The sequence below is a fragment of the Gigantopelta aegis genome, chromosome 4, assembly GCF_016097555.1.
Source record: "Gigantopelta aegis isolate Gae_Host chromosome 4, Gae_host_genome, whole genome shotgun sequence".
Taxonomy (NCBI): Eukaryota; Metazoa; Mollusca; class Gastropoda; order Neomphalida; family Peltospiridae; genus Gigantopelta; species Gigantopelta aegis.
Genome location: NC_054702.1, coordinates 24,526,393 through 24,554,074, shown reverse-complemented (window position 1 = coordinate 24,554,074; position 27,682 = coordinate 24,526,393). Strand labels below are relative to the sequence as shown.

The 27,682-nt window shown below is 36.1% G+C and overlaps 1 protein-coding gene across 2 annotated transcripts in view; it reads left to right on the top strand.

Annotated features, from left to right (window-relative positions):
• The window catches only part of LOC121370253, a 139,013-nt gene that overhangs the window by 62,500 nt on the left and 48,831 nt on the right, over nucleotides 1-27,682 (top strand). The window contains exon 4 of one of the 2 annotated variants that reach the window (XM_041495378.1): nucleotides 10,652-10,714. In XM_041495378.1, coding sequence (XP_041351312.1) covers nucleotides 10,652-10,714 — 63 coding nt within the window. Of the gene's footprint in view, nucleotides 1-10,651; nucleotides 11,185-27,682 lie in introns of those variants that run through there. The other variant, XM_041495377.1, reaches the window with a different exon arrangement.

The following is a 27,682-nucleotide window of genomic DNA, read 5'->3' as shown; positions in this document are numbered from 1 at the left end:
AACAGGGTGTGCACTTGGGATTTTTTTTTATTACTAGCCATTTGAGGCACTCACATCAGCATATGCCTTGTCTGTACAATTTATAGCTGGCCCGAAATTACACTTAAATTGAACTATAAAAACATGTATATTATAAGGTGAGAGACCGTCCATAAAGATAGAAATTTCTATTGCTTTTTTACAATCTGAACAATGTTTGGGAAATGGGAGGGGTGAGATAAAGTAATTTTCATGAAGAAAACATTATTTAAAAAAATATTATATTTGATTATTTATCAAATACTAAATGTGGTCATTTGCTAAGGAAAAATTGCTTCATTTCAGAAATTATAAATTATATTCTGGTAGCATTAAATCCTCCCAATATAGCATACATGTATTTTATTAATTTAGAATTATTGAAACATATGATATATTGTTTGGCAGAAAAATATTATACACTGACTTTTAGAGATTAATTGACTAAAATATGTAAATTTTCCAGTGAACTTTAAAAATGTATTAATCATCTCTAAAATAGTCGTAATGTTATTTTGTTACATTAACTTAAATAAATTTTAGGACATTAAAATAATATTAGTAACAATGATAGCTGCATGATTCATTCTTCCAAATATAATGCATGTAAATGCTTAACATGAGAGAATTAAATATATATATTTCTTTTTTACATGGTAATAGTAACAATTGTATTGTCAGTCTCAATTCACAACTGCTGCTTGAATTGCGCAATTAACTGTGACTGCAGCATTAAGTTTTGTAATGATGTGGTTTGGTTGATTAGATAAATGGCACGCATGCCATGTTATTTATGACACACACTCCTGGCGTTACTGTTTTATTTATGACTAGTAAGAGCAGACTTGCAAGACCCTGATGAATGCTGGCTGTGGTACAATTCCCAAACAACGCAAATGGTCAAATACCCAGCAAACAGAGTCAGTATCTTACTCAGCAATATACAACAGTACATTTAGTGTACAATATCCGACAACACTTTTGGTGTACAATATCTGACAACACATTTGGTGTACAATATCCAACAACACATTTGGTATACCATATCCGACAACACATTTGGTATACCATCTCCGACAACACATTTGGTGTACAATATCTATCAGCACATTTGGTGTACAATATCCGATAACACATTTGGTGTACAATATCCGATAACACATTTGGTGTACAATATCTGACAACACATTTGATATACAAATCCGACAACACATTTGGTACATTATCTGACAATACATTTGGTATACTATATCCGACAACACATTTGGTGTATAATATCAGACAACACTTTTGGTCAAATATCCGACAACACATTTGGTACACTATCTGACAACACATTTGGTATACAATATCTGACAACACATTTGGTATACAATATCTGACAACACATTTGGTATACAATATCTGACAACACATTTGGTATACAATATCCAACAATGCATTTGATACAATATCCAACAACACATTCGTACAATATCCGATAATGCAGTTATTAAAATACCTGACACTATAATCATTACAATATGCAACAACACAGTTGGTACCAGTTTCCAACAACACAGTGCAGTATACCTGCCAACACGGTATAACTATACATGAATATATAGCTATAGTTTCTTTGTTAATAGCTTGCAAGCATTGGGATTTGAACAGACTGTGTGTAATAGTATATATGTAAAACATAATAAAGCAAGTCTAAAGACAATGCAATATTAAAAAAATATATATACATGTACCAATTTATTTGAAATGGCAACCATCCATTAAAACCATGTGTCGGGATACATGTACAATAAAAAACCCTCTAAACTGGACACCCTTAGGACCAATAAAAATGTCCAGTATTAAGAGGGATTCGGTTTAGAGAGGTTAAGTTCTGTACTGAGTTTTTTAAAAAGGGACTCTGTAAAACGTCTAGTTTAGAGGGAATTCCGGTTTACAGAGGGTCCGGTCTTGAGAGGTTTCACTGTACAGTGTTTCATCAGTTTTTGTTTGTGTTTTACAAATCTATATTTTGTGACCGTTTCATTTTTTATTTAACCTATATTATAATGCTACATTACAGTTTTAAATTACACCAGGATATGCTAAAGCAAAATGATAATGGATACCCTGAATATATGCTTCAGTGACATTGTGTCTGCGCATATGTTGTATCTGATTACGAACATGCATTGTCAATAAACGCATGCATCAGTTTATTTATAGTTTTAATATTACTACATTGTTGGGTGAATATGGGCCAGATGGTGCAATACAGGTAACATAATCATGGCAATAATAATTAACATTCGAATGATTTGTACATGTTAGTCATACCAAGTACATCAAACTGCACTACTAGGAAGATACATTAGTTTTACAATTGCCATATAAGGGCAATTGAAAAATATCGACATTTTCATGAGTATATACAAACTGTATGCTATGGGGAGGAAGTTAATTTGATACTTTTAAACCAAAACAATAAATGTTGTTAAAAATATTCCTTGAAATGTTTTTTTGTGTATGCTTTTAGGAAGGGGGAGGGGTGTACCAAAAAAGAATAGGCTTTTGTAGGTGTTAATCTTGATAATTGTGAATGGTTTGGGCTTATTAAATATAATGACCACCACCCCCAAACTATTATTATTATTTTTTAATTGAATATTTTAATACATACATGCATTTTTTTTCATGATGAAACTAACTTGGTAAACAGATTGTCAAAATGTATCTAAAATGTTCACAAAACATTGATATTTTACATCCACATATTAATATGGTATATTAAAGAACACTAAATTAATATATAGTGGAATCTCGTTGGGTCAAACTCGGAAGGGTCGAATACACAGCAATGCTCGAACCAAAAATGAAGTCCCATGTTTACTAAATGGTTGGGTCAAACTACCGATGGGTCAAACACTTTCTCGAGCACTGACGGGGTTCGAGCTAACAGGATTCAACTGTGTGTGTTTTTATTGCTGATGTTGTTCACTATATTATCAAGATACGTGTAAATGGATCTGGTTTACCAGTGAAAATAAATGTGATACGTTTTGTAGTACGTAAATGTAATATTGATCTTACGTAAGTAATATCTGTACACACACAATGCAAGTTGTACGTTCATTCATCAGTCCCCTGCAAGTTTCTTTAGGCCATCTATACTGCTGTTTTTAAATATAGACTCAAGAAATATTTGTTAAAATAATGTCATTTGTATATTATGTTTTATGCCATGTATGTATTTTCTATTTGTTATAAATGTATGTATTGTAATTCTGTATTGTTCATACCTGAGGGCCTTAGGGAAGATTAGGTTTTTCTAAAAATAAAAAATAAAAAATATTTTTTTTTAATTATTATTATATAGAGGATAATAAACGAGTTACCAGTTATTATCAAATTTATGTCCTGAGTGAAATAATCGTCAGTTGTCACGAGCTTTAGCGAGTGACAAATGAAAATTATTTCACGAGGGACATAAATTTGATAACTGGAACCGAGTTTGTTATTCTATTTATTACCTCAGCTATTTTTTCTCTATAAACCTTTATTTTCCACGCACATGCACGAAGGCCAACTTGTATAGAAACGATGTAAACCACTTTACGCACTGTTCTGAGAATTACTATAACATTGTAATTAATCACGTTCATAGATCATTTTAAAAAACACAAGTTCTCTTTATTCTGCTTCAAAATCTATAATGAATTGCATTAAAATGACATTTTGTTATTAATTTAACACCAAAACCAGAGACCCGTAAAGGCAAACTCTTTAAAATACATGACGTCATTTTGTGTGTTTGTCAAATTGTGTTGACGTCATATTTAGTACCAACAAAGTCATTGGTTTGTAAGCGTCAAATTGTCCAATAGTATTGTTTCGTTAAACCAATGCAGAATATTTCTCACTGAGAAAATATTGAAGATTTTCCCTGTTATGAGTGACCGCTGGGGTAATAATATAAAATAAGGGTGCAGGATTTAGCTCAGTCGGTTGGGTGCTCGCTTAAGGATCAAACCACCTCTGTGGATCCATTCAACTGATTGGTTTTTGTTCACGTTCCAACAAGTGCACTACAACTAGTCGAAGGCCATGGTATGTGCTTTCTTGTCTGTGGGATGGTGCTACTAATGAAAAAATGTAGCGGGTTTTCTCTTAAGACTATTTGTCTGAATGACCAAATGTTTGACATCCAATAGCCGATGATTAGTAAATCAATTTGGTCTAGTGGTTTCATTAAACAAAACAAACAAACATTTTTATTCAAATCTTTTTCAAAGTGGGGACTATTATTATTTTTATTATTATTTTTATTTTTTTTCTTCTTATTCTTCTTCTTATTCTTATTCTTATTTTATTCTCAGGATCTTTGGCCAATAAAATGTGGATTAGCCATCATTGGGGCTTTGGAATGTTTGTTAACCTAACTTGAAGAACAATAATATATGGCACAAAATTTGTTAACTACAAAAAAAGAGCAACCTACATGTAGCAACATTGGAAAGTACATGTATTACAGATAATGAATAATTGTCTTTCCTTAACATCAATAATTTAAGCCACTAAGAAAATGATAATGTCAAGTGTACTATCTATTGCCTTGCATAATGGATGGATGTAAACCACACATGCGTATTTGCTGATGTATGTAAACCACACATGTGTATTTGCACTGATGTATGTAAGCCACACATGCGTATTTGCACTGATGTATGTAAGCCACACATGCGTATTTGCACTGATGTATGTAAGCCACAACTTCTGTATTACAATTATCCATGGAATTTATTATCTTGTACAAAGCAGTGCATTGAAAAGTATTCTGAATAATGAATAATTGTCGTTCCTTGATATTAATAATTGAAGCCACTTTATTAAAGTCGAGTGTACTGTTCCCTTCCATAGTAGATGGATGTTAACCATATATGTGTGTTAGCATTGATTTATGTAAGTCACAATTTCTGTATTACAATTATCAAAGGAATTTACGATCTTGTACAAAGCCTTGAATTGAAAAAGTATTATGAATAATTGTCTTTCCTTGATATTGATTATTTAGGCCACTTTATTGGAGTCAAGAGTACTACTGCTTTGCAAAGTACATGGATGTAAACTGTATGTTCGTATTTGCATTGATTTATACATGTATTATGTCACAACTTCTGTGTTACAACTACCCAAGGACTTTATAATCTTGTTTGTGTATAGACCAATGCCTCAGTGGTAGTAGTTGTTAAACCATTGTCTTTAAGACTAGTAAGGGAAGGATGTAGCCCAGTGGTAAAACACTCGCCTGATGCGCTGTCAGTTTAGGATCGATCCCTGTCGGTGGGCCCACGCGGGTATTTCTCGCTCAAGCGACACCCAATAGCTGATGTGCATTTTTGTGCTGGGACATCTGTAAACATTCACTTATTAATTAATTTATCCATCCAGCCAGCCAGCCAGCCAGCCAGCCAGCCAGCCAGCCAGCCAGCCAGCCATGTATCCAGCTATCCATCCATCCATCCATCCAACTATCTATCCATCCATCCATCCATCCACCCATCCATTGTAATATTAAATTGTGGTTGCTTAAGACAGGTGGCTTGCTTAATACAGGTCAGCCTGTACTGCATTGGGCTATTTGACCTGACCTCGTGAAACAATGTGGTTTCTTTATTACAATGGCAGATCAATTAGAAAGGCTAAACTGGTGGGCGAGTTAATAAAACCAAAATAGCTCCTACACATGGCCCGTAATTACTTTAAACACTGTCATTTTCAAAATGGCAGATTATCCTCTCCACAAAAATTTAACTTGTAATCTTGGACATCATCTCTTTAATGTGATATTGGAGATCAGGTCTCAATGGGTTTCAATTAGTCCAGCTGGGGGAGATAACTCTAAATTTGGGGGCTGGCCACCACCTTCAGATGGCACTGTGTCCACCATCTTTGAAAATCTAGATCGGTGCATACGGCCACTTTATTCCATGTGTCCAGCAAAGGTCAGAGTCGTAAACAAGACTGATGTGATTAATGATTTGTCCAAGTCTTTACAATTCCACCTTGCACATTAATTAGCTGGTGATACACAATTGTATGAAGATAATAAGCAGACCGAGATGAACTAATGAACATACGTCTACATGCATGTCAATATATGGGACAACAAAAGAATAATTAATATTTAATGTATATATTCATATTACAATCAATTATGTCAATTAATTCAGTACTTAGACTCAACATCAAACACCCAATAGCTGATGTATTTTTCGTGCTGAGGGGTGAGATGTAGCCCAGTGGTAAAGCTCTCGCTTGATGCGTGGTTGGTTTGGGATCGATCCATGTCAATGGGCCATTGGGCTATTTCTCGCTCCAGCCATTGCACCACAGTTGGTACATCAAAGGCCGTGGTATGTGCTATCCTATCTATGGGATGGTGCATATAAAAGATCCCTTGCTGCTAATCAAAAAGAGTAGCCCATGAAGTGGTGACAGTGGGTTTCCTCTCTCTCTATCTGTGTGGTCCTTAACCATATGTCTGCTGCCATATAACTATAAATAAAATGTGTTGAGTGTGTTGTTAAATAAAACATTTCCTTCCTTCCTTTTAGTGGAAACATGCTACATTTTCGATCAGCAGCAAGCAATATTTTATGTGTACACTTTCCCAGACAGGACAGCCTTTGATATTCCTGTAATTGAAGCTCACTATATGTACCATCCCATTAAAACCTGTTTCTGATAATGGTGATGGTGGCCATCTTGAGGAGTGCTGGTCTGGAGGTCGTGGGTTGGGCGCCTCATCAAATTATGTTTTTGTATGGCCTGACTGTCAAGTGTGCCAAGTTTGGTGCTTTGGACCAGCGTGTCACAATTTTTTGGTGAAGCCACCAGACTGTACGTACATACGTACATATGTACATGCATAAATTCAATTCTCATAAATTAAAAAAAAAAAAAAAAAAAAAAAAAGGAGGAAAGAACCGAAACCCACTATGAAGGGAGTTTGATCCCAAGACATAACCAGCTCGGGTAAGCGCTCCACCGACTGAGCTACATCCCCCACCCACCCACCATCCAGCCTCCCCATATAAATGGGTTAATGCCAATGTACACTTTTTAACTGGAAAAGGTCAATAAAAATATCCCTTTCAGGGATTAGCATATTTATGTACATTTTGTACACTTGTGAAAATTTTCATAATTAACTTCATGAAAGACCCCAGCTCAGGAAAAGTGTCACAAAAAATCACTGTATATATGTTTGATAAAAAGCTGCTACTTACTGAACAATTCGCTGAGTGTTGTTAAATAAACACTCCTTTTTCTGGGGTTTTGTATACTCTGTACAGATGACAAAGTTGAAACTGGATATATACTGACTGACTGGTAACTTTACTATACTGACCAACAAAAGAAAAGCAAATATTAATTTAGTTTAGCTCAATAAAAATAATTCAGTTTAAATTCCATTAGTTTTTGCATTTATTAAAATTACCAATGTCTTGTGAACTTTCAAGGCCCACTTTGATGTTGAGAATAGAATAGAATAGAATAGAATAGAATAGATGTTTAACAACATCCCAGCACGAAAAATAGAAGGAAGGAAATGGTTTATTTAACGATGCACTCAACACATTTTATGCACCATCCCACAGACAGGATAGTACATACCACGGCCTTTGTTACATCAGTTGTGTAGCATTGGCCAGAGCGAGAAATAGCCACGTGGGCTCACCGATGGGGATCGATCCTAAACCGACAGTGCATCAGGCGAGCGTTTGACCACTGAGCTACATCCCGCCCTTATTAGTCTTAAAGAAATATACCAATGGGGTCCACTAAAGATGACATCACATGATACGAGTCCCTCATACGAGATTAGCCAATTGTGACGAGACAACCATTATGATTTCATCAGTTGCTATGCAATTGGCTATTTTTGTACGAGACACTCGTATCGTGTGACATCGCCTTAAAACTATCTGTCAGAATTACCAAATGATTGGCAGTAATTAATCAATGTGTTCTTGTGGTGTTGCTAAATAAAACAAACTGTAACTTTAAACTCTATGACTATTATATATGTATATTCCAGACAGAGGATATACATGTGTGTTTAGGATTAGCCCTCTAGGATTCCAGTTCTGTGAATCTGTACATGTTGCACACAGAAGTCGGGATGAAAAATGCTGTGTGCAAATCGCACAACACAGATGTGGAATTTAAGTCAACAAAATTTCTGTTTTTCTTCAACTGCTGCAAAGTGCATGTATTGAACAAAACCCCGAAAAAATTCAAAAAATAAACTTCTGAGATTCAAAATGAATGCATTTTTGTTTATTTTTCTTTGCTTATATTTATGTCATCTTAAAATTGAGCTTTGAGGAATGATATATTTGTGTGTGCAAGTCACAGTGTTGGTTAACTGTGCAGTAACATAGGAATGAGTGCATACACATTTGAATGCCGCTACTGGACTTTTTGTCTCGTCGTTATGAAGTAAACAGGCGAGAAGAGTTATTACTTTTCCAGAAGCGACAGCAACAGTGTCAGCTTATGCGCGTTAAGTTTCACATTTAGCATCACTTTTCACACACTATGAATCATACATCAATAAAACTTGGTTTCTAGTTACATTTATGAACTTTTTTTTAAATTAAATTATAAATTTTATTTAGTTTAGCATATTTTTTTTATTTTTTTTAGACTTATAGACTTTAGTTCAGTGAATAATTTTAGGTTTTTAATTTTAGGTATATTTTTTAAAGTAACTGCTTAATATTGCTGTAGGCAGGTTCAAAATGGCTGTATGTGAGCATTTTGCCTACAGTAAAAAAACATTCAAATTTGCCACAGATAACATATTGTTATCTAGCCAGTGCACCAAAACTGGTATATCAAAAGCTGTGGTATGTGCTATCCTGTCTGTGTGATGGTGCATATAACACATCCCTTGTTACTAATGGAAAAAAATGTAGCAGGTTTTCTGTCTAAGACTATGTCAAATTTACCAAATGTTTGACATCCAGTAGCTGATGATTAATAAATCAATGTGCTCTAGTGGTGTCGTTAAACAGAACAAGCTTTCATATTCGTAAGCTCCAGCTCTGCCAACGATGTCAGTTTAAGCAGATGCATAGATTTCTGATTATTTTTAGGTCATTTGAGATTCATAATCATCTGAAGTCTTTTAAGTTTGGGTTCAAGACTACTGTTTCGCAGGAAGTTTCCATTACATAAGTGCTTTTTTTACTTCCTGTGTGCTACAAACTGTGATCTTTTTATGAGTTTAATTTGCTAGGGTTTTTTTTGTCTGTACTCGACTTTAAAAGTTTTTTCACTTTTTCCTTTTGACATCAGTGATATACATGCATGCATTTAAAGCTATAACCTTTGTTGTGTTTACTGTACGACAAACAAAATGGACATTGTTTTAAGAATTCACAATAAAAAATGTTATTTGGGCAAAAATAATTGTATATTTTATTGTCAATTTCTGTTACCATGGCAACTAACAGAAGAAAGTTGTAAAATGAATTAATGTTGTGTCTTGAGTCGCGCATTAGGTGCAAATGTTAAGTGTTAATTTTGAAAGACACTTATGTTTGTGTTAATTGTTACTATGTGTTAATAAGTACAGTGGCGATAGGTATTGTGGTCAAAGTGTTAATTCGTAGACAGTTTGTATTCCTACATTTGTTATATACATGTACATTATATAATATGTGTTAATTTGGTGATGTTAATTTCATGAAAGAAATCAAGGCACTTTGGTGTTCTATTTTTAAAATTCCATGTACACATGTATATAATACTCCAAGAGACCATTGACAATTATTGACATGATTAATAAATCAATGTGCTCTAGTAGTGTTGTTAAACAAAACAAAATTTAGGTTGCTGACACTATGAATGAAAAATTTACTTGTAGTAAATATTTGGTGTTACCAAACTGATGTCAAAAAGAAACTTTACATACATAAAATTTTAATAATTTGATAAATATTTTTCTTAATCGAAAAGAACCAATTTAGAAACCACCTTACAAACTCGTAGCATGTATCACAAAATGCATTGTGACATTTAGATGTTGAACTTCCTGATACATTCATATCTCACCATACCGTTTGTTGGTTTTCTATAATACAATTTCAAGCCATATAAAGTTTCTGTTGGACATCAGTATATGTATGTGTTCCTTTAGTTCGTTCCATCAATATACATGTACATATGTCAGGACCATGTATGTCATTATGCACAAAAAGAAAATAAACAGCAGACAATTTTTAAAAAAAAGATTTTTTTTTTAATTAAAAAAAATAAATATTTTGACTTGTTGGCTGCAATCATTTGAAATATTCTTAACTCGAGGCATACGCGATTCAAATGTCTGCCATTAAATCAAGGTCTTCCTCATCTACAAGGCTTTGTTCCAATCACATTTTTCAACCATCTTTGATCATTTTGATCATCCGGTGATGTTATCACACACCGGTCAGTTTTTACCGGGGAAGCTCCACAATAACAGGGAGTGCAAAGCCACAATAGTTTTGATGCCACAGCTTGCTCTGTTTGTCCGACATGTTTGAACTGGCTTCGAATATAATTTTGTGAATTATATTGTCGTGTCTTCTTCTCTTTGCAGAAAACCTCCGTTAAGAAACCATGTGTACACAACTTTGGCCGGCCCAAAATTGTAAAGATCAGGGTAAGAGCTTATTCCAATTTTTTTTTTTTTTTTTTTTTTTTTTTCTGTTTCAGGAGAGTGACCTTGGTGTGGGATGTATGGAGAATGGTCGACTTGTTTATTTGGTGCTTGCTTTGCAGTGCAGGGCGAAGGCTGCGATAGTCCCTGCGACATACGCGACATGTTTGGACACAAAAAGGTGCACTCTGGAATAAATCCCAGAGAAAACATGTGCATTTCCCAGCCATGGTTAAAAATTCAGATGTAATCATTTCATTTGTTGCTCAGATTCTTAGCAGTGACTCGAGGAGAATGGTGGTTGTTAAAGACCACATACCAGTCTAAAATACACTGGACACCTTTGTTTGAGGTGCAATATGTTTAAAAAAACACCCAGTTGATTAGTATGTTTAGGATGAATGTGGTTTGATTGACAATATGTAGTCATGGCAGTTGAAATTTGTGGGTTGAAGTGTTGCAGAAATCACTGTTTTAAGGAACACACTGGTACAGGTATATACATGTATGTACCAGTTTAAATTATACAGTTGACCGTTTAAAAGTTGATTAGTATGTTTGGAATACAGTAATCTTGCAATATGCAGTCATGGTGATTAGAAATTTGGGGTGAAGGAGTTCATTGATGACTGTTTTAAGAAATATGCCAGTTTAAAATATTCTGGATACCTTTGTTTGAGGTGTGACTTTTTCAAATTTACTTTGTTTGGACTGAAAGTAGCATCTATGACACTGCAGTATTTTGGTTGAAAAACAAGGAAAGGGGTGCAGTATGACTTAAGGGAATATAGCAACTGTGTGCACAAAAATACCAGTCTAAAATAAACTGGATCGACAGCCTTGTTGTTTTTGTCTCCCATGTACAACTTTTTTGACAGTTGATTATGTTACGGTAATACATGTACACGTTCACGTAGCTCTGGGGCCTGAATCTCAAATCTCACTTAAGCAACATTACATCATCCTTGCATATTTTTTTGCATTGCACTGCAAGATCAAAAAGTTGCCAGAGGTTAGTGAATTAAGCTCTTGGAATGAAAGTGGTTGTTATGACATCTAGTCACCAAGATACAAACTTGGGGAAAGAGACAGTGATAGGGAAAATTGTGAATGTAAAGGAATATACTGGTCTAAAATACACTGGACACAGGGGCAACATTTTTAAACAGTTAGTACATTTTGGGTGAAAGTACTATGTATTTGACATTTAATGGGCCATCATGTCATTACCAAATTTTTGGGGGCAAGCAGTCTAAATGGTTGTTTTCAGTTTAGTTTTTTGTAGTTGGAGTGGGGTAGATGAGATATCTTAAATTGATACCTCAAACAATGAATTTTGATTATGAAATAAACTTCTCAAAAAAGAAAAAACCCTTCAGACTTCTTTATTATGATCTTTTGTTTTAACTAACCCTGCATTATCAGATCTACAAAATATGTTAGTATGAGAGTCAAATGTCCTTTTCTTTTCATGTTTTATACACATTAACTTGATTTAGCACTCGCTGGATGCATAGTCAGTTTGGGATCGTTCCCCATTAGTGGGCACATTGAGCTATGTCTCGGTGCACCACGACTGGTATATCAAAGGCTGTGGTATGTGTTATCCTGTCTGTGGGATGGTGCACCTAAAAGACCCCTTGCTACTAATGGAACAATGTAGCAGGTTTTTTCTCAAAGAATATACGGCTACATTTTTCCTCTCTAAGACTACATGTATATGTCAAAATGACAACATGTTTGACATCCAATAGCCAATGATTAATAAATCAGTGTGCTCTATAGTGGTGTCAGTAAACAAAACAAACTTTGATTTAGCACTGGTCCAACATATCTTAATGATTGATCTTTATCTCAATTGAACGCAGATCGGCTAATAACTCACGGTTCACAGTACAACTGTACCCACGTATTAAATTATGGTCGATCACTTTGCACAGTGCTTTTCGGAGGCTTTCTTTTGCAAAAGACTTGACAGTCGACTGTGGGTTGTTTTGTCAGCCAGCGAAGTGTATTAGAACCCAGGACACAAGGGCCACGGCAGTTTTGATGATTTGCTGAGCTTTTTCTCACCCAGCAACCAATGCTTGACATTGTAGCCGTGAATGATGAAAAGTCTTTGTCACACATGCGACCACATTTCGCCTCTTGTTGTCTTAACGAGGAAACTCATGCAAGCAAGCACTTGCATGTACAGGCAGGGTTATATAGCTCTGGAACATGCCAAATTCACCAGTGGTGAATTTTACAAACAATTGGTGAAATGTTGTTTTTTAATTTGGTGAAAACAATTTGGGTAATAATTAATATTTTGTTAAAAAATAGATAAAAGTTTCTTATTTTTAAGATAATTTATTGAAATTTTCTGATCACAAGAGTTAGCCCTGACTTAAGGTTTGTTTTGTTTTATGACACCACTAGAGCACATTGATCTATCAATCATTGACTGTTGGATGTCAAACATTTGATCATTTTGACATATATAGTCTTAGAGAGGAAACCCGATACATTTTACCATTAGGAGCAAGGGATCTTTTATATGCACCATCCCATAGACAGGATAGCACATACCACGGCCTTTGATGTACCAGTCGTGGTGCACTGGCTGGAACGAGAAATAGCCTAATGGGCCCACTGACGGGGATCGATTTCAAACTGACCACGCATCAAGTGAGTGCTATACCACTGGGCTGCATGTTGCCCTCTACGTGTCATCGTATGATTAAGAACATTTATTTCTGTCCTCAAGGAAGTCTTCTCAATCTGTACAATCATTGTGTATTTTTTGCTGACTCAGATTTATTGTTTTCCATTTGCTAGCTTGTTTTTCCTTAATATTCATTTACTCAGATTTATCACAGTAGAGAATTTTACTAGTGGGACATTAACAATTAACATTTTCATGAGGGTAAAACATTTTTTCCGTTTTAATACACATGTTCTTATTGGTTTGACACACAATAACCAATGTGTATTTTTGTGCTGGGGTGTCATTAAACATTCATTGCTTTTTGATACCCCTGTTCCCTCTCTGAAAACCATACTTGAAAAATGTGAATTTTGTAAGGAATATTGTACTTGAGAATTGGAACATTTGCATAATCCATTTATATATGTTACACAAAAATAAAATTAGGTCACCTAGTTCCTTTTTGCCTAACCCATTATGTCGATGTTATATGATGCACTAATGAAAAATAAGTTACACAAAATTAGATTTGTGAGAGTAAAGAGCAAATAAAACAATCGGTCAGGCAATTTTCAGAAGCCTGCAATATTTTTTGTGTTAAAAGTGTACACTGCCATTAACCACATGCACCCTCACTTGTTTTAAAAGTGTACACTGCCATTAACCACATGCACCCTCACTTATTTTAAAAGTGTACACTGCCATTAACCACATGCACCCTCACTTGTTTTAAAAGTGTACACTGCCATTAACCACATGCACCCTCACTTATTTTAAAAGTGTACACTGCCATTAACCACATGCACCCTCACTTGTTTTAAAAGTGTACACTGCCATTAACCACATGCACCCTCACTTATTTTAAAAGTGTACACTGCCATTAACCACATGCACCCTCACTTGTTTTAAAAGTGTACACTGCCATTAACCACATGCACCCTCACTTATTTTTTTAAAAGTGTACACTGCCATTAACCACATGCACCCTCACTTTTTTTAAAAGTGTACACTGCCATTAACCACATGCACCCTCACTTATTTTAAAAGTGTACGCTGCCATTAACCACATGCACCCTCACTTGTTTTAAAAGTGTACACTGCCATTAACCACATGCACCCTCACTTATTTTTAAAAGTGTACGCTGCCATTAACCACATGCACCCTCACTTGTTTTAAAAGTGTACGCTGCCATTAACCACATGCACCCTCACTTGTTTTAAAAGTGTACGCTGCCATTAACCACATGCACCCTCACTTGTTTTAAAAGTGTACGCTGCCATTAACCACATGCACCCTCACTTGTTTTAAAAGTGTACGCTGCCATTAACCACATGCACCCTCACTTGTTTTAAAAGTGTACGCTGCCATTAACCACATGCACCCTCACTTGTTTTAAAAGTGTACGCTGCCATTAACCACATGCACCCTCACTTGTTTTAAAAGTGTACGCTGCCATTAACCACATGCACCCTCACTTGTTTTAAAAGTGTACGCTGCCATTAACCACATGCACCCTCACTTGTTTTAAAAGTGTACGCTGCCATTAACCACATGCACCCTCACTTGTTTTAAAAGTGTACGCTGCCATTAACCACATGCACCCTCACTTGTTTTAAAAGTGTACGCTGCCATTAACCACATGCACCCTCACTTGTTTTAAAAGTGTACGCTGCCATTAACCACATGCACCCTCACTTGTTTTAAAAGTGTACGCTGCCATTAACCACATGCACCCTCACTTGTTTTAAAAGTGTACGCTGCCATTAACCACATGCACCCTCACTTGTTTTAAAAGTTGCCATTAACCACATGCACCCTCACTTGTTTTAAAAGTGTACGCTGCCATTAACCACATGCACCCTCACTTGCTGCCATTTTAAAAGTGTACGCTGCCATTAACCACATGCACCCTCACTTGTTTTAAAAGTGTACGCTGCCATTAACCACATGCACCCTCACTTGTTTTAAAAGTGTACGCTGCCATTAACCACATGCACCCTCACTTGTTTTAAAAGTGTACTTGTTTTAAAAGTGTATGCTGCCATTAACCACATGCACCCTCACTTGTTTTAAAAGTGTACGCTGCCATTAACCACATGCACCCTCACTTGTTTTAAAAGTGTACGCTGCCATTAACCACATGCACCCTCACTTGTTTTAAAAGTGTACGCTGCCATTAACCACATGCACCCTCACATGCACCCTCACTTGTTTTAAAAGTGTACGCTGCCATTAACCACATGCACCCTCACTTATTTTAAAAGTGTACGCTGCCATTAACCACATGCACCCTCACTTATTTTAAAAGTGTACACTGCCATTAACCACATGCACCCTCACTTATTTTAAAAGTGTACACTGGCATTAACCACATGTACCCTCAGTAATAAAAATGGTGAATATGGCCCCTAAAAGTGGAGAAAAAAATGAAACGAATCAAAATATTTGTTTAAAAACACATTAGCACATTTTAACTTCTATATATACTCTTCAAAAAAAGTAGGGGAACTCTAATAAGAATTTACAATTGCCAATATTGTAAGGTATATTAGCTATGGGGAATGGTTATATGATAATAGTGAATTAACTGGGCAAATATTACAACTAGTAGCTCAGTATTACAGTAGGTTTTATGACCAGCAAAGATCTTGAAGGACGATTGGGGTCAAAAGTGAAATTTGAAAGTTGACATTTTTTTGTCAGTAAATCGCAAATTCAAACAATAAAAATGACTAAAAACAAAACAACAACAACTGAATGATCAACAGAATGAAAAAGATTGACAGAAATAATGTTCCACAGTGGACCTTCCTGGAAATGGTCAAAATCGAGAATGACACCCCACGCACGTGTACGGGACAACTGCGTGATGCATGTGCAAACTATGGAATGTGTTTTGATTGTTGATAAACAGACCTAAACGTTCTTTACTAGGATATCTAATAGTTGATATTAACCTTAATATTTCAGGTTCCCCCACTTTTTTTGAAGAGTGTATATACATGTACTAGACTAGGTGGTACACACCGCATTATTAGATAACACCAGTCGATAAAACTCTGGTTGGAACTGGACAAATCCTATAATCCTATATATCTACCCTGGGGAATTGATTTATTCACCCCTTGAGATCTTGTGCAATCATTATTGCTGAGCTTGGCACTACGTGCTTACAAAACATGTGAGACCGCGAGTCGTTAGAAAATAGATTTATCATTAATCAATAATGGCAGCCATACATGTGCATGTAGCCTATAGTGGTGGTAATGTTGTAACTAAATGATGTCATCCGTCGTAATTAAAGACGGCTCATCATAAAACAACCTTTCACGGGGTGATCATGCACTACATACGTATACGTGTATACACGCATGTATGCACCACACATGTATACGTGTATACATGCATGCATGCACCACACATGTATACGTGTATACACGCATGTATGCACCACATATATATGTGTATACACGCATGCATGCACCACACATACATATATACGTCTTATACACGCATGTATGCACCACACATGTATACGTGTATACACACATGTATGCACCACACACACACACAGACACACACACACCCACACATACATGCTGACACAGACACAGACAATTCACATACACAGACAGACAGACACATACACTGACACATACATACACAAACACACCTGTACACACGTACAGATACACATACATACATACAAACAGACATGCATACACATATATAGACACGCATACACATACACACACATAGACATACACATACACATGTACACACGCACAGACACACAGACATACACAAACATACACAAACATACACAACACACACCTGCACTCTTCAGTGTACTGTTACATTATTGACTGTATGGCTTACATGACAGTTAAAATTATTATTGGTTGATTGATGGTGAACTAGTCATGTAGATTATAAACCAAACAAAGATCTTTTATTAATGGCCTTGACATGTTGATAAGGTTTGTATTTGACTACCGGTACATATTGATTGACTGTAATGGTGTATGTTTAAAGGCTGCATGGTGTACTTTTGTGAAATCATCGTCTAATGTGTTTTTATCAATTTATGTTATTGATGTGAGTAAATGCTATATGTAAATATCAGTTGACAGCAGGGATTTTACCACTGTGTGTGTGGTTCTGAGAAAAAATAGCGAGCTGCACTATAGTTAGCCATTTTTAATTGAAGTTAAATGTGTGAAGAGATGACCTTGTAGCCATTATTTAAAAATGGATTTATAAATTGCTCTTTGTAGTGAAAACCTTTGATATTAATATCTCCAATAAAAACAGATCAAACCATGGACTGTACTTAGTTTATTAGGGTGCTTTATATAAAGCCTAATTTTAAAACTAAATTAAGGTTCTTGATCGTAAAGTGTAATTTTAAAAACTAAATTAGGGTTTTTGATCATAAAGCCTGATTTTTAAAACTAAATTAGGGTTTTTGATCATAAAGCATGAATTTTAAAACTAAATTAGGGTTCTTGATCATAAAGCCTGCTTTTTAAAACTAAATTAGGGTTCTTGATCATAAAGCCTGCTTTTTAAAACTAAATTAGGGTTCTTGATCATAAAGCCTGCTTTTTAAAACTAAATTAGGGTTCTTGATCATAAAGCCTGATTTTTAAAACTATATTAGGGTTCTTGATCATAAAGCCTGATTTTTGCAACTATACAAATGTAGCTACTTTAATATTTGAAATCTTTTCACCTACTAGTTGTATGCCATCATAATCACTAGCTCTGGAGACAGAAGGATTGTATTTCCACTTGATTTTTGTGCTTATATCTGATTACAGTTCAAATATCCTGTCCAGAACATTCATCTCATCTATCATGCAGGGCTGTCTAGTCAAGTAAAGTCAAATAATTTGATCATGCCTATAACCATTAAGGTTCAGGCATGTCCATTGCAGAACCAGTCTGTGGCAGATTTATACCAGAGGCTGGGTCTGGGATAGATTAATAGAATCTATCACTGTTGTCAGGTATAGATAAGGCAGTTCCAACCCAAGGGACAATTTTTGTGTGTGTGAAATCTCAGTCCTTAGAAAAACATTTTGTCCTGCGGGTTGGAATTGCCTCATCTACACCTCACAAGGGTGATTGGTTCTTTCTCTTGCCCATTTAATTACAGTAACAAAACATTAATTTTGTGAGCTAAGGTTTGTTTATTCTAGACTGATTCATACTAAGCCTCATCTATTCATAAGCGAAAAAGTATAACTTACATTATGCAATGACATAAAAATTAAACAACTTAACCGTAAATCTTTTTTTATTTTTAAAACAGTAATACAATGTGAAATGGTAACTTGGCGAATAAGTAAATCAAAAGAATTCTGTAAAACATGAGTTATGATGTCAGGAGTATTTAAAAATCATATAGCCCTAGGGTCAGCCAGATTCATATAGCGCCGTATAAAAGCTGGCTAATTCAGTCCAGTGGACCCCCCCCCCCCCCCCCCCCCCCCCGCCTGTCACCAACATTGGACTGCTGGTGCTCCCCTGCACTTGTCAGTGCAGGCGTTCCCTCTCTACAACCCTCCCCAACTCTTTCCTGTCCTGGACAGAGGGAACCGGCCAAGGCCGGTCCCTGTGACCAGGATAGGCGTGTGCTACAACAGCTTGCTCTGAATGTGCACGTAAATCTCTTTCTCGTTCTCGTTCTCGTCCAGTGGACAAGAAAGGGCTTTCTCTCCAGGACTGGGTTGATGGGTGGTTGTTAGTGGTTATATCCGATTCAAAAGTTCAAGCATTCTGTTCTGGACACATCTCAACTATATGCATTGTCTGTCCAGGACAGTGTGTTAGTGGTTAGTTGTTAATGGTAGAATATTAGCAGGTCTAATCTAGCCGGCAAAATGGACAGTTCCAGGGCTAGGTCTGGGTGAGCAAAACAATTCACCAAATTGTCAATCTCCAGGGATGGACAGTTCCAGGGTTAGGTCTGGGTGAGCAAAACAGTTCACCAAATTATCACTCTCCAGGGATGGACAGTTCCAGGGCTAGGTCTGGATGAGCAAAACAATTCACCAAATTATCACTCTCCAGGGATGGGACGTAGCCCAGTGGTAAAGCACTGGCTCGATGTGCAGTCAGTATGGGATCGATCCCTGTTAGTGAGCCCATTGGGCTATTTCTGATTCCAGCCAGTGTATCATGACTAGTACTGTATATAAAAGGCAGTCATATGTGCAGTCCTGTCTGTACAATGGTGTATTTAAAACATCCCTTGGTACTAATGGAAAAATGTGGCGGGTTTCCTATTTATGACAGAATGTCAGAATTACCAAATGTTTGACATCCAATAGCCAATGTGCTCTAGTGGTGTCGTTAAACAAAACAAACCAAGTTTAACTCGAATCGTGTTTATTTAAAACGAGTGCACCTGCTAATACTATTTGTACCTTCACGATCACCGCTTTTGACATCCAATAGCCAATGTGCCCTAGTGGTGTCGTTAAACAAAACAAACCAACTTTACCTACTAATACTATATGTACCTTCACGATCACCGCTTTTGACATCCAATAGCCAATGTGCCCTAGTGGTGTCGTTAAACAAAACAAACCAACTTTACCTACTAATACTATATGTACCTTCACGATCACCGCTTTTGACATCCAATAGCCAATGTGCACTAGTGGTGTCGTTAAACAAAACAAACCAACTTTACCTACTAATACTATATGTACCTTCACGATCACCGCTTTTGACATCCAATAGCCAATGTGCTCTAGTGGTGTCATTAAACAAAACAAACCAACTTTACCTACTAATACTATATGTACCTTCACGATCACCGCTTTTGACATCCAATAGCCAATGTGCTCTAGTGGTGTCGTTAAACAAAACAAACCAACTTTACCTACTAATACTATATGTACCTTCACGATCACCGCTTTTGACATCCAATAGCCAATGTGCTCTAGTGGTGTCGTTAAACAAAACAAACCAACTTTACCTACTAATACTGTATGTACCTTCACGATCACCACTTTTGACATCCAATAGCCAATGTACTCTAGTGGTGTCGTTAAACAAAACAAACAAACTTTACCTACTAATACTGTATGTACCTTCACGATCACCGCTTTTGACATCCAATAGCCAATGTGCTCTAGTGGTGTCGTTAAACAAAACAAACCAACTTTACCTACTAATACTGTATGTACCTTCACGATCACCGCTTTTGACATCCAATAGCCAATGTGCTCTAGTGGTGTCGTTAAACAAAACAAACCAACTTTACCTACTAATACTGTATGTACCTTCATGATCACCGCTTTTGACATCCAATAGCCAATGTGCTCTAGTGGTGTCGTTAAACAAAACAAACCAACTTTACCTACTAATACTGTATGTACCTTCACGATCACCGCTTTTGGAATAACAGGAACCTTTGCTTGCTTGTACTTTCAGTCTCCAGGGGCCTAATTCACTAAACTCTCGCAACTTTGCCATTTCGCAGTGCAATGCTAAAAGACTTACAAAGAGGATGCTTTGTCACTGGTGTAGGAAGCGGGGGGTGGGGGGCAAACTTTTCAGATATTTTGCTTTATATTTGCTTTATAATAGTGTAAAAGTGTGCAAATATAATAGTGTGCCCCCCCCCCCCCCCCCCACACACACACACACTTTTTGGACCTTCCTACACCACTGTTTGTTGTCTAGCAGAGCCTAAAAGACCTTTGTGGATTAGGCCCTGGCTCCGTATTCATAAACGTACTTAAGTCAATGTATGATACCTAAATACATACTTAAAGTACATAGATAAGTATCATACATTGACTTAAGTATGTTTATGAATATGGAGCCAGATCTTCAACCTAACTGTATTAATGATAATATTTTAATAACTATTTCACAATGTGTATATTTGTGTTTATGTACATGTATTTTTTTTATATTACTCACATATAAAAATAAATGTTAGGCATGACCTGGCATAGCGTTTTATTAAATAGATTTGTAAAACAAACAATAAAAGGAAAGAGCTTTCTGATCTTGCATAGCGCCTCCTCGACTTGCACAGACAGCGATTATTAAATCTGTTGATTACCTCATCCATCCACAAATTTTAAGCCTGGCATTGTCTCCAACTGTCAAATCAATCTGGGGTTCTCTGTTCACAAAAAAAACAAAGTCTTTTTTGTAAAGCAGTTGGCATCCAGCCAACCTTTTTTCACCAGCCCGTATTTGCCCATCTATTTGTCAAGGCAGATGTGGAGGATAATAAACGAGTTACCAGTTATTATGAACTATATGTGCCAAGTGAAATAATTTTCAGTGGTCTCAAGCTTTAGTTTTATTATTGTATTTTGTTTAATGGTTATGTATGGGAAACTCTAGAAAACACTATTCTGTACTCTGTTAAAAGTATTGCTGTAGTAACTCATTGGTAGTTCTTTAAAAAAAAAGTTATTTTTATTTAGTTAAAAGATTTTTAAAGGAACCATCATGAATAGATAAAACATCAATAGATGAAATGACAAATGTTAGTGGTGGAGTCCTAAAATGGAAAAGTAAATATTTAAAATTGTGACTTTTTTCCAAATTATTGAACATGAATTTTAATATTATTTTATATTTGAAGCAACATGATAAATTGTCGGTACTGTATAAATCACCCAATAACATGTTACAGGGGTAGGTCTGGGTTAGAAGACAATTTTACCAAATTATCTATCAAACTTAAATAGCAGAAATGCCGATATATTCGGTAAATTAAAAACATTTATTACATTTGAGTGCCAGAGCTAGCCTGTGTTAAATGAATGACTTAATCTTTTATTTAAAAAAAATATATTCTTGTCATGTCGGAACAGTACAGTGAAGGGCAGGATGTAGCCCAGTGGTAAAGCGCTTGCTTGATGTGCAGTCGGTTTAGGATCGATCCCCATCGGTGGCCCCATTGGGCTATTTCTTATTCCATCCAGTGCTCCACAACTGGTGTAACAAAGGCCGTGGTATGTACTATCCTGTCTGTGGGATTGTGCATATAAAAGATCCTTTGCTGCTAATCGAAAAGAGTAGCCCAGTGGGTTTCCTCTCTATATATCTGTGTGGTCCTTAACCATATGTCTGACACCATATAACCGTAAATAAAATGTGTTGAGTGCATCGTTAAATAAAACATTTCTTTCCTTCTATAATACAGTGAAACACCTATAAACCGGACACCCTAGAGTCCAAGTAAAATGTCCAATTTTAAAAGGTATCCGGTTTAGAGAGATTACGTTATGTACTGATTATTAACAATGGACCATGAAAAATATCCTGTTTTGAGGGAATTCCGGTTTAGAGAGAGTCGGTTTTGAGAGGTTTCACTGTACTATAATGTAATAATAATAATATAAAAAATTGGAAAGAAATCTTATAGCTTCCGATTCGGTAGCAGTTGTCTCATGCTGGTCTGCAAACATGGCGAAAGGCGGCCACACTTTCCGCAGACAATTACAAGGAATTGTGTCTGTGTTAAAAGTCAAGGACAGGAGTAGTTAGTCATGTTTGTTATACTCAGACTTAACGATCAACTCATCCTGCAATGGTGGACATTTTGTCGGCTCTCGTGAAATATTGCCCCAGACTCGGATGCAATTTCATTGTTTTGTGTTCCATGCATTTCAATAGGTGCAATTGTATTGTGTTTCAAGAGCAATCGACAGTGTTTTGAAGTATGTTCGTGTATGTGTGGATATATCCAGTTACATATAGTTATTTACTTTCTCTTTACTGCTTGGCAATGGGCAATGAAGGGTTTATCCAGCATTAATGTACTGGAGTGGAGAACAAATAGCTTTAAGGAAATGACAAGTCTGAGAAATTTCCTGACAAAAGTGCTTTGATTTAATTTCTATGACTGTTCAGTTTCCCGTTTTAGGAACAAGTATATTCAAACACACACACACATTTAGCCCATTCATTATCACAAAAAAAGAAGTATAAACATGTAATTTTAGGATTTGATTTTGCTTTTAAAAATCCAAATTTAAACAATTTTGCTTATCCATATCCATTTATGGTTTAGTTATATCTAAACAGATCACATTTTCTTCTGATATTCTGTGGTATTTCCCTCCTTTTTTTTCCCTACCCATCCAGTAAGTTATTTTCACCCAGGTCACAACCATAACAATCTAATTAAAAATAGCTCCACTATTACATGTGGATCTAACAGCAGCCTGTTGGAGCTCATGTCCAGTTGACCTTTCATTCGACCAATCAAAACCTTACTTGCAAAATCATGCCAGTGATTTGAAAAGAATTTGAAAACATTCGGGATTATGACGAGGGTATACGAAATGATTCGGGTGAATTACGAAGTATGCTGGAAACTAATTTCAATATAAAATTTTATATAAAATTCCTTTCAAGACGAAAAAAAACCCTGTGATGTTATAGCCATAAAATCTGTTTCTGCTAGTATTGCTAGTATACAATCCAGAGTTTATTATTGCACTTTTCCCCCTGTTTTTTCAATGTTGAAATAGACCAACAAGTTCGCCTATTGCATAAATAGTCTCGACCAATATTTTTAGAATTTGTATGCTCCAGAATAATGTTATAAAAGGCAAAGTGTAATTGTCCGATATTTAAATTGCTATTTATAGATGAAATATCACCTGGACATGGGAGTCCATGCAATGCTGTTAGATCTACTGGTGAGACCAGTAGAGCTAATTTTAATCAGATTGCAGCCATAATCAAGACCATTTCTGATATTCTGTAGTATTTCCCTCCGGGTTTTTTTTTTACCTTCCCAGGGCACATTTTATCCATATCCATTTGTAGTTTAGTTATGTCAACCCAGGTTACTGCCTCTTGCTTAATCAGGGACAGAAAACTAATTTTGTTCTGATATGTTTTTGTATTTCCCTCCTTTTTTTTCTTCTGTTTTTTTTAACAAGTTGCATGTATTTCCACCCAGATCACAGCCTCTGGTATTCTGTGGTATTTCTCTCCTTTTTTCATACCAAGGGAACGTTTTGTTTCAAAAATGTTTATATAATAGCACTGGCATAGAAAATGAGGGGGGGGGGGAGCGGCAAGGGGGCATGTGCCCCCCACTTTTCAGATATTTTGCTTTACGTTTGCTTTATAATAGTGTAAAAGTGTGCCCCCCCCCCCCTTTTGGCACCTTCCTACACCACTGAATAGTGACTATTGCTAATGAATTTAAACTTGATTTTATTGTTTAACATTTAGTAATTGTGTAGCAGTGTCTAAAAGATGCTAAGCAAGTTGTCTAAACAAGATGTGACACCGAACAAAATGTCTCCAGCTACATTGTACCTCACACAGTCATCTCTCCTTCTAGCAGAAATAAGCCAGACAAAAGCAGATTGTTATAGGTCTGAATACATAATTCTTAGTAATCCTCCTACTTGTCGATCTACTCCACCCATTTTATTCTCCGAGACCCTCAGACCCTCACGCTTGGAGAGCAGCTCATTGAAGATGCTGATATCGGCACATTCTTACGCGCGTCTGGGTGTTGGTAATGTCATTCACAAAAGCCCCATCCAGCTATTTCACTATACAGGCTGTGATTATACAACAGTGAACTAAGCAGCTGTTTGAAGTTTGGGTCACGGTTTTACCTGAGTTTACCTGGGTAACAGTCGTTCAGGTGAGGGCAGGTGAAACCGCTGCATATATGTAGATGTCCCCTCCTCTGTTTATTGTTGTATTAGCACAGCTGTTGCCAAACGCTCATTGAATTTGCTTTAAGAGCTTTTACAGACGGTGTTATATAGCCAGACTTTTCACTTAACAATTAAGATATCGTCTTTCCCCGTGAATGTCTTCAGGATATCTTTTATGAACTGTGTGTACTTTTGACTTTGGAGATCACTGAAAAATTAATTGAAAAAGAAAATGGAATGTCCCTTCATGATGTAATTTTTGTAAAAATTATTTTTAATAGATATAATAACTTTTGCACTTTGGAATGTCTATAAATGTATTCATTTCTACATTATTATTGGTGTGTGTGTGTGTGTGGGGGGGGGGGGGAGGGGGGGGCAGATGTCATTTTGCAAAAGACCAACAAAAAAAAGAAGAGGAATTTTATGACAAAATGTTTTTATTTAAATTTTACACTTAGGAATGTCCATAGATGTATTCATGATTTTATGGATATTGGGGGTGGGTGAGGCTTTATCATATTGAAGACAAATCTAATATGTCATGATGGCTTCAAATGTTTTTTATACAGTAATAATAATAAATTTTACACTTGAGAATGTCCATAGATGTATTCATGATTTTATGGATATTGGGTGGGGGTGGGGGTGGGGGTGGGGGGTTGCAGTTCATCATATTGGAGACAAAACATATATGCCATGATGGCTCCAAATGTTTTTATATGGTAATAATAAATTTTACCCTTGGGAATGTCTGTAGATGTATTTATGAATTTATGGGTTGTGGGGGGAGGTGGGGGGAGATTGCAGTTTATCATATTGGAGACCAAACTTATTTGTCATGACGACTTCAATTTTTTTTATATGGTAATAATTTTCACCTGATGGAATGTTCATAGGCATACTTATTTCTGCATTATTACAGCCCAGTTACGGAATGGCGATCTTAAAGAAAATCACTCGTGGGATTTTGACGTGAATTTAGTTCATCGCTGGGATTTAGCAGCTTTTATATTAATTACTTCAATAAAAGAATAGAAGATGAGAAACACTAAACATGCAGGTTAAAGCATTTCATCGATTGATTTTATTGTGTTTGCCTACTCGGATAAAACCACTTAATTTTTGTTAATAAATATTGGATATGCAGTATATCCTTTGAGTAAAACAAAATATATATTAGATATAAAGTTATTTCTTTTGTATAAAAAACTGAAATATTAGATATAAGGTGTATCCTACAGTAATTTTTTAAAAATAAATATTAGATATACTATAATCCTTTCAGTAAAATTATATAAATATTAGATAAGCCTTTCAGCTTGTAAGGCATTGATTGCTTAATATCCATGTAGTTCTCAACATTCTAGCAAATTGTGTAAGCAGTACCGGTAATAAGATTAGACCTCCACATGGGTTATTCTTTTCCAATAGTCCTTGAGGAGTCGTTTTCTTCCTACATAGCCCAGTGGTAAAGCATTCGCTCGATGCACGGTCAGTCTAAGATCGATCCCCATCCATGGGCCCATTGGGCTATTTCTTGTTCCAGCCAGTGCACCATGACTGGTATATCAAAGGCTGTGGTATGTACTATCCTGTCTGTGTGATGGTGCATATAAAAGATTCCTTGCTGCTAATAGAAAAGAGTAGCCCATGAAGCAGCGACGGCAGGTTTTCTATCTCAATATCTGTGTGGTCCTTAACCATATGTTTGACGCCATATAACTGTAAATACAATGTGTTGGGTGCATCATTAAATAAAACATTTCCTTTTCCCCCACATATACCACAACTTCAGCTTTAGCAGTTGGGGAGACTGGCTGGAACAGTACAGTATTACAATGTGCAGAGATTAAAACCCTGTGGACATTTTTGAAAGTCCGGAATCTTACCGTAATTCTGTCCTTGTTTTTTTGATTGACCAGTATTAGTAGCTGATTGTACAAAATGTATAACCGTTCATTTTTAAGGCCCTGCCAACTGTTACAGATTTTCTGGTCAAATATAATGCTCAGCTGTGGATGCAGGTTCTGTTAACATTTGTGCATGAATCACCAGTGGTCCACTAAAATCAGCAAACACTCGCCTGAGGTGCTTCAGTCATGGGATTTAATCCTCACCCTGAAACTATTCTCTGTTTTTAGGGTTTTTTTTATCACTTAAAGTGCTTTGGTCAAAGGATCGAACCCCCACATTGGAACCAGTGCCCCACAACTGGTATATCAAAGGCTGTGGTATGTGCTGTCCAGAAAAATGCTGGGAAAATGCTGCTAATGGAAAAATGTAGCAGGTTTCCACTAAAAGTATGTACATGTACGTGTTGACTTATAGTAGCCAGTGATTAATAAATCAATGTGCTGTAGTGGTGTTGTAGAAGAAAACTAACTTTGACCTTTTTAAAATTAGCATGGTAGTTTTTGTGTAGAGCTACATACATGTACACAGTGTAGTTGTAATGTGGTTTCGATATATACAAGTAATATTTTCTGAATCTCAATCTCATTTATCAATTAAAAAACAAAATGAATTAATAAATGTTTAATGACACCCCAACATGAAAACGAGATGGGTTTCAAACAGTGGTAAACGAATGAGTCAAATCAACC